The sequence below is a fragment of the Ixodes scapularis genome, unplaced genomic scaffold (genome assembly GCF_016920785.2).
Source record: "Ixodes scapularis isolate PalLabHiFi unplaced genomic scaffold, ASM1692078v2 PGA_scaffold4__175_contigs__length_147842914, whole genome shotgun sequence".
NCBI classification, from domain to species: domain Eukaryota; kingdom Metazoa; phylum Arthropoda; class Arachnida; order Ixodida; family Ixodidae; genus Ixodes; species Ixodes scapularis.
The window spans coordinates 141,760,118-141,769,227 of record NW_024609879.1 but is presented as its reverse complement, the minus strand read 5'-3'; the positions used below and the strand labels follow the sequence as shown (position 1 = coordinate 141,769,227).

Genomic DNA, 9,110 nt, shown 5'->3' with positions numbered 1-9,110 from the left:
TTTATTAAACCATCGCTGCCCAAACTTTGGTGCGGTGCACGAAGTTGACTACTCTCAAGTGCTCGCGCTCCCCAGGCTTGGCTCTCCCGTAGTTTAGGCTTAGACATTTTTTCTAGCAAGCCCGCCCATGAAACCTTCCTAAACATTTGTGGACCAACGCAGAAAGGTTATAAGGGCTCAAAACTATTTAACATTTTATTAGTACTCTATCTTAAATCTCCGAGTGCGACGGCGCGCTCAGAGGTTGTGCCAGCTCCAGACGATGAGGTCGTCGTCCCTGCGACCTTTGTCCAGCGGGTCGAGTTCGGGCGGCGTCGCGTGTGCAGGAGGCAGCGCCACCGCGCTTAGCCCGAGCAAGGTGGCCTGCAGGTGTGCACAGGTCGTCCAGCGGCCCTTCTGGAGCACTTGCACGTCGGCCAGCACGTTGCCGTTGCTGATGCCCCCGAACACGTACAGGTTGGCCCCTGCGACAAGTGGAAGACGCGCCAGTGATTACGTGAATACTAGAGAGTTTTAGAATTGGGCATCCCGACGGCTTGGGTCACCCGAGCAGCAGGGGCTCTGCACTGCGCAGGCGCAGTGCGAAATTACTCAAAAATTTCGGGGGAATTTTATAGAATCCGCGGGAGAATCTTCCAAGTCAATAGCGGAGTTTACGGAACTCTCGATGAATTTTGAGGCTCCCGAGGGAATCCATAGTAGTATTTTGAAGAATCCCGGAGTCAACTGTGGGACTTCTCGAATCTACAGGAAACTTTTGAGGAATTTCTATAGGGAAATTTCGAGGAATCCTTTAGCTCGTGAGGGAATCTTGGGGAGGGGGGGGGGGGGGGGGGATTTTGAAAAGAAGCCTGGGAAGTCTCCGGGAGAAAAATTTTTTTCGAACTTTTGGGGAACCTTTTAAGAATTTTACTGTAATGTTCCTTTGATGTCCCGAGCAGGGAGGAGAGGCCTCTGACCGAAAGCCACGGCCGCGGAGCTGTGGCATGGTCGAGGCAGGAAGGGCATGGGCTCCCAGGTCCGTTGGTCCGCCGACAGTGCGTGCACGTCCGGGACGCTGCCGAGCTGTAGCTGGTCCAGGGACACGGAGCCCCCGACGGCCAGCAGCGACGAGCCGTCGCTCACCAGGCTCAGGTAGCCGCAGGACGTCGGCAGCGTGGGCGCCATGAACGTCCAGCTGTCCGGGTGGCAAAAATGACTTTTTTTAGAAGTATTAATTTGAGAGTAAATGTTTTTGGTACCCCTCTCTCTATCTTCCTTCTGACCGAGCTTAGAGGGAAGATGGCTTTTTAACAACTTTGGGACAGAAGCCAAATTCGGGGGAGCCGCATCTAGGCAATAGCGTCCCAAAAGGTCGACAGGATGTACCTGACGTCTTGTGCGTAGAACGGGTGGTAGAGTCTTTACGAGCTACTAGATCTCGAACCCAGTCGCGCACCCAGGTGACAGCGCCTTTAAAAAAAAGTGCATTGCAAAAGAACCAAGTCTTAGGTTGTCACCATCCCCGGCACGAGGTGTCACGTGAAAATGCCCAGTCTCTCATTGGCTGCTGCCGCTTCAAACGTCTCCCAGTTGTCAGAGTTGTTCGTCCATTTCGAGCCGGACGCGATCCGAGCAATTCGCGTCGCATTAGGAAGGGAACAACTCTTCAGAAACACCAAAATTGCTGGGAAAGTTGCCTCGTCTGAAGCAGGCCTAAGAGTTCACCTCTTACAACCTTAGCGAACGTTGCCTCCTCTCCAACGTTCGCTCTGCTCAAGTGGAAAAAGGCTGGAGAAAGTTTCTCCTGGACTCTTGGCCTGTCACCGACTGACGTTGCACAGATCACAGGATCTACTACGTTATTCTGAGTACGTACCGCGCACCACGGACCAACGTTGGGACGGACGTGGGGCCGCCACTTCGGAACTGACGTTCGCGGCCAATGGATCTTCAAGCGCAAAACAGCGAGATGAACATAGTATATTCGCGCGACAAACGCTGCACGCAACGCCGCCGTCGTCAACGTCTGATTCGCACGCTGGAGAAGCGGAGGTGCATGTGGAGAAAATATGGGCAGGGAGCGATAGCCACGTGACTTCCGGCAACTATCTCCTCCTCCGCATCTCCCGATCCTCCTCGGTACGCTAGCCGGCCATGAATTTTCGTGTTCATGTTTCGATTTCATTTTCGGAGCAGTTGAGTTTCTTTTTTTCTTTATTAAAAACAAAACAAACAAACAGACGTGACTCTTATGCAAAATATTGATTGGGTAGTGTCGAGACATCATATTAAATCGCCTGGCAAAAAATGAAAATGTTTTGGAGCTGTCAGTGTCCATTTAACGAGCTGCGGATAGGAGCGGATGCAGGTGTTTTCAAAAGAGGGGGGGGGGGGGGGGGGGGGGGTTCAGCGTACCATTTGAGAAAACCGCACTACATTTTTTACACGTGCAGAATTCGAGGGGGGCGGCGGGGGGGGGGGGGGGGGGGGGGGTTTAAGACATTCTCTCCCTCCCCCCCCCCCCCCCCCCCTCCCTCTAAATCCACCACTGACTGTGAATGTCTCGCGTATACCAGCTTGCGGATTTCTTTCACCATATAACTGTGCACCGATCGTTTACACATTCACAGACTCCAGTGTCTATCATTGTGTCTAAAGCAAGACATTCAACAGTCTTTTTGGGGACTGAAGAACTTATTGTTTGTGAATTTCCCGATCTCATTGCGCGAAGTCGTGTTGTCACGTGATATTACGACGTCACTTCATGTGGTCACATGGCATCAATTTTTCCGCAAAAATTGAGCAGTTTTAAGTCGTGGTGTCACGTGATCTGACGTGACGCGAAGTAGTCACGTGACATCACGGTGTCAAATCGTGGTGTCACGGGACGTAGTCACGTGACCTGACATTATGGTGTCAAGTCGTGGTGCAACGCGATCTGATGTCACGCGACGTATCACATGACATCATGCACATCACGGCGTCAAGTCGCGGTGCCGCGTGATGCCGTGACATCACGTGACGTCTATTTCCCCCCTAAATTAGGCGGGGAAATCCACAGACGGGTGCACGGACACATTTCTGGGATCAAAGTGTTCCGTTTTTAATGCTGTAAAAATGTCCTGCCAATCTACTTTCTTGCACAGCGTCCCAATTACAGCGATCTACTGGACACGTCCAACAATTGCCCGATGCCCGAAAACAGCTTGGGATTCTCTATACACGCGCTTCTCATTCGCAGTTAGTGATTACTTTATCGCGTAATCCGCAAAAAAAAAAAAAAAAAAAAAAAAAACAATCGCGCAAAAAAGATTTTTTTTTTTTTTTTTTGCAGCGCAGATTATATATATATGTTTTTTTTTTTTTTTTTGTTCTCCGCGCTGCGCTATGAAGACGTCTTCGTGCATTCAGTTCCAGCTCAACTCACGCTTTGGTCTCCGGGTTGTAGCATTGGACAGCGGACGAGCAGTCCAAATTGTTGGATCCGCTGTCCACCACGCCGCCGGCTATCCAAACCAGAGAGCGAAACAGCGCTGCGCCCATGGCCATCGTGGCCTGGGGCAGGCTGCTCTTCATCTTGGTCCACTTGTTCCTCTTTATGTCGTAGTACTCCATGCTGGACAGGAGCCTGGACAAGTGGTACGCATTTTCAAAAGTTCGTCAAGCAACATTGGCGGTTGCGATTTCTTGGACAAGATGATTGTGATTGGTTCCAAGTCCTTGCCGGACGCTGACGTGGCCCTGGTCTCCAATACTAGCTGAGCCGAGTTTACTCCGAACTCTGACTAAACCCTCGGGTTTAATGCATGCTGCGAGTGTCCGTGCCCAAACAATGGCAAACTCGAATAATTGGCGCCACAGCTTCTAGACGGCGCCATCTTGAAAAAGGGTCTATTGCTAAACTAAGTAACGTATCCTTGTTGGCGTTCCACACGACGTAATGCGGTACGAGTCTGCAAGTTGGGGTATAAAAGCGGTTGCTTTGTCATTACCGATTACAACACACACTTTATGGAAAAAAAAGAATTGGGTCACGGGCAACAAAAGTGGTCCGCAAGTTCTCCCTGGGCACTGCATGAGAACGTGGCCTCGTGCAGTGCTCAGGGGACCATGCTCGCGCTTGTGAGTTCGGCTTTGCTCGCTCTTTTACGGTGAAATATGACATAATTGTTTATATGTGAAGTTTTCACGTTTTTCGGATGACCACATCCGAAAAACGTGTACATGACGTGATCCCATCGACCAATAGTAATTCCTACTTTGTGCAAAGAAAAATAAAATCGGTCACAAAGGGGGACCAGCAGCGCAGCCTGTCGTAAGTAAGGACCCTGAATCCTGGAAAAGTAGCGCCAAGCTCCCCGTATGGTCACCGTTGTGGTACATGGAATGGACAGGTTTCTATTTTTCTTCTTCATTCTTGGTGAGCCGATACAAAATCACGGTGACAAGTTGGTTCATAAAGGCCTTTCTTGTATACCGAGGATTTGTTATTCACACACCGGCGAAACAAGCGCACATGGCGCACCATCACGTGCTGCATCAGTGCATGACTGCATTAAGAAAATATTATTTCCACCTTAAAATACGGAAAAGAAAAACAACATAATTGCGAGAGATCCATGGAAATAAGCATGACTGACAAGTTGATTGCATACACAGTGCTAAAGACGCTATAATTGGCGAAGAACGCTTTCAGTACGATGAAGCTCCATAAAGACCATAGTGCCACTGTTTTAAAACGACCCTTTCAAATCTTCAAAGATTTGAAGGAACCTGACGATTGCCATGGCAACCCAGACCGATCAGCGAATCACTTTGCTAGGTTTGGTCGTCTGCATGTTGGTATCTGCTTGTGTCCGGCTAGCAGGGAGAGAAGGCAATGGCTCTACTTTTCCAGGACCCAGGGACCTTAGCTATAATCAGTCTCAGCTAAGACTGCGTAAAAGAAAGCACTGCTGAAGCTTGCCATCGACAGTCACATTGGCGAGGAACGCTTTCAGTACACTGCCGCTCCACAAAGATCGTGCCGCGGCTGGTTCAGAATGGCCCTTTCCAAGCTTGAAAGATTAAAAAGGACCAAAATAGCGATTACCATGGCAACAGAAAGCGATTAGCCAATCGCCTTGAGAGGGTTCGGCCGTCAGTATGTTAGTAACTGTTTGTGCCCGGATATCAGGCAGTCTGCTATGAGGCATATGGTACTGCATTCCCAGGATCAAGTGACTTTCGTAAACAATCTCGAGAGGCCTAAAAGCCTTCCGTGGCGCACACTCGGCCGTAGTAAAACGCAAGTCCGTGAACCAGCCTTTGGGCGCATCGCTCTCCGGCAGGATATAGTCTAAAAAAACTCGGAATTCCCATGGATGTCCCTTCAGGTGGGACACAACGGTTAACTGGCACGCACTTCCGGCCCAAGGTGAGTCCGCCGAAGACCAGGATCCGTCCCGGGAGCAGTACGAGCCCGTGGTGGGCTCGCTCTGTCTTCAGGTCCGCCACGCGAGTCCACTGCAGCGTGGGCACACTGAGCTTGTAGCACCGCTTGCTGCACACATAGAGGCCTTCGGTCGATTCCAGCATGCCGCCTGCGAACGGGCGCGGTCCAATTAATTTATCTATACAAAAACTGAGCTCTATGACGTCACGTCATTGCGGTGGCGCTGCCGTCGGCACCGCGCATGCGCAGACACATGGTGTATTGGGTGGTTGGAATGGATCCTAGTGCTCTAAAACGAACCGGAAAAATCGGCGCCTGCACATGGAAAGTTGAAACTTCCACCCAATGTGCATTTAGGAGGTCCATTTTAGCTTGGGAAATTTAAAGCCTTAACTCTCTTGCTGCGGAAAATTGTACCAACAAACTAGGTAGGGTCAACGGCGGACGTATTCGACGACGGCCGGAGTCAGCTGTGGTTGTCATTTGCGGCGCCATCTTCCGATATGGGACAGCGAGCAGATCACTAAGTTCGTCAAAAATTTCAAGGATTTTGGTGTAATCTTTCGCAGAAACGCAGCTACACCTTCAAATTCTCCGAGATAATAAAATATACCTTCGATGAAAAGTAGAGCTCTCTAAATGTACACAGGCGCCGCTTTTCCCGAATGTTTTTACGTCCGGCCCCTCTATTGACGTCATGCAGTTGCGGTGGCGCCGCTGTCGGCACGACGTATGCGAAAACTCTTCACAGGAATCTTGTTTCTGCCCGCGCAATGTCCACACCTGGCGCATGTGGTTAAACGCGGAATTGTTTGTAAATGGCCACCATATCGGTCGCCACTGCTAGTTGCAGAGGTCAAGCTGCTAAAGCAAACATCTGTAGAGAGCAGTACTAGGGAAGTTCCGCGGCTAGGGAAAAGCGGGAATAAAGGAGAACTCTGGGAATGAGAACGGTCACGTGGAAGTTGACCCAATGCGGACCGCAAGTTCGTCTGCTTCTTGCACATGGGTTGCGATGATGTCGCAACGCCGAACACTTATTGGCCGACTGAAATAAATAGTGGCTAGACCTCGAGGCATCTAGCATTGAGGTCTATACCTACTATCTTTCCAATCAATGCCAACCAGGACTCGGTGTCGTTTGGACGTCACCGCAAACCCCTGCGTGAGAAGCAGGCGACTTGCTCTCAGGATAGTCGTCGACAACTTAAGAAACACGGGCGTGACGGGTCCCGGGCATCTGATTATCGATCCGCTGCCGATGGGACTGCTTTATTTGTTAGAAAGAAGGCTGAAAAACCAATCCGAAAGTAAGAAGCCGGATTATGCTAAGCCGCGTACCCTGACTGGTGGAAGATACGCACCGACGACGAAGATGTCCGAGCCGCTCAGGACCGCGCGGTGGTGGTGCAGCGGCGTCGGTAGCGTCCCGCACTGCTGCACCGTGTTGAAGGACGGATCGAAGGCCACCACGGAGCCGGCTGGGAGAGGACGGCCGTCAAGACGAAAACTGCTCAGCGACAATTGCATATCGTTTGGTGCTCACGAAACTTGCAAACTGTCATTCGCCGACCCAGATATTCCTAACCGCATGCAGTTGTGAAAATTAAAAATGGCGCGAAGATGGACGACTCTAGATAAACACAGACAGACCGCTGTCTGTGTTTAAGAATGCCAGTCATCGACTTACTCTAAAGAGGCCGTGTAACTGTATATGAGTCTTCACAAGCGTATTGGGAGCAGTGTGATGCATACGCCGCTGACCAAGAAGCAATTCTCTGTGGTGGTGTGATTTCAAGGATGAGAGCAGACTGTTTCTTTGAGTCTCTCCATTACAAAACGCGATGACGTAGTCGTGGGAGTTACAGTGTTGGCTTATAGTCAACACTACGATCTACGAAAAAATGTCGACGAACGCGTGACCGAAGAGCAGCTGGCTTTCGTTTTCAGCAAGCATTTAATTGACTATTTCCACCAGCGTCATTTTAAGTCGTCCGCCGACAACATAAGGCTCTAACAAAACATTTCGTTCGAACAAGACATTCCGTATAACAGAACATTTCGTATAACAAAACATTTCATTCTAACGAAACATTTCGTTGTAACAAAACATTTCGTATAACAAAACATTTTGTTGTAACGAAACATTTCGTTGTAACAAAACATTTCGGTATACCAGTCGTTTCGTCATTACCAAACCTCGGCTTTTACTCCGAGGTTTCCTGAAGCTTCCAGTTCAAGTTCTTCCGAGAATCTTTGAGTGCCTTCGTCTTTTGTTCGAACGAATGTCTCTATCGTGTCTGCAACAAGTGTTTGCTGAAGGTCCGCGTGGTGGCGCTTGACCGGGAGCAATACCCCTCATCGGACAACTCACTGATTCCAGTGTCCAGGTTGAGCCCTCCCATGACCACGATGTTCGACTTTGGGATCACGGGCAGGGCGCCGTCAGGCTTTGGAATGCGCGTCGCCATGCTCGGTGGCACCACGAAGTCTGCACATACGAAAGGGGAGGGGCGTTTATTATAAGTTTTATCGGGGTTTCGTAATTTCGGTAGCTCCCCAGCGGGCGTTTACTAACGTCGGGGGGAGTGGATGCTTAAGGTTCATATCATATATATATATATAAAATATATAAGGTACTTGTCTTTAGTCTCGTAGAGACTATGCCGCTTTTTTCTAATTGTAGGGTTTCCTCGAGCGCTATCCAGTTGTAAAACAAAAAAACAAAAACGTATGAATAAGCCAACGAACGGAGTGCAATGAAACGTTTCACAAAAGTGTTTTAGATGGTGCCTTTATGATATCACGTACCGTAAATGTAAATTTCCTAAAAAGAAAAATTCCGCAAGGCTAACATTTTATTCTTTCCTCTCCACTCCGCCGCTAAGGTAGTGGGTCTGCGCTGTAGGCTAGGAACTGCGTATTAGTAATCTACGAGCCACAGAAGCTTTTCAAAGTCGTGTGCATTTAAAAACAAACAAAAACAATCAAGTGTTTATGGCGCTTTCATTGCATTTGACGGAATGTTTGAAGTCAGGCGGTGTTTCGAGTGACTTACTTCCTTGCTGCGTACGGTTGAACGGGTCTTGACCCTCGAAGGACCCGGTGGACATGGCGGTGAACATCGACTTGCTGTCGTACGTCGTGGCGCGATCATAGGCTGCGACGAGAGAAAGGCCAAGCGAGCAGCGACAACTTCACTCCGATACGTCGTACATCCAAAGTGTCTGTTTTGCAGCGATATTGCGTCGATCGCTGTTAATGGGACTCTTCTCGGGTTTCGCGAAGTACACATGGCGTACTCAGCATATTTTAGTCCGATGTTTTCTGCTGCACTGCTGTTTAATTGGCTGGGAACTATTGATTCTGCGGCACAGACGGTGTCTTCAGTGACTCGAACGGCTTACTCATGGGAAGCCTGTAGAAGGGCCACTGCAATTCCTAGACCTAAAACTATGCTTTCTGGAGGGCCACAAATGTTAGGCGCACGAGCCGAGATCAAAGAAAGGTATCCTGCCGTTCGAGTCCGCGCAATCGAAAATAGCCAAAAGGGGCATTGCCAACACGTCTCTGGAGGCGTCCTTAAAAGGATCTTGCGGACACCTGTGCAAGGCAGTTTTAATTTACAGATTCCACGCCTGCAAAAGGCAAGTTTCTCACAAAGCTGCCTTGCTGAGGTTGCGTAAGGATTGTT

At 49.6% G+C, this 9,110-nt stretch overlaps 1 protein-coding gene across 1 annotated transcript; it reads right to left on the bottom strand.

Moving 5' to 3' along the window:
* Nucleotides 1–167: 167 nt before the first annotated feature.
* On the bottom strand, nt 168–8,529 carry LOC121047363 (alpha-scruin). The gene is made up of 7 exons (XM_040502540.2): nt 8,475–8,529; nt 7,791–7,907; nt 6,781–6,897; nt 5,387–5,564; nt 3,410–3,610; nt 960–1,177; nt 168–464 (listed from the first exon to the last, which is right to left on the bottom strand). The coding sequence occupies exons 1-7, from the start codon at nt 8,527–8,529 to the stop codon at nt 238–240; spliced, it is 1,113 nt and encodes a 370-aa protein (XP_040358474.1). The 3' UTR covers nt 168–237.
* Nucleotides 8,530–9,110: the final 581 nt, after the last annotated feature.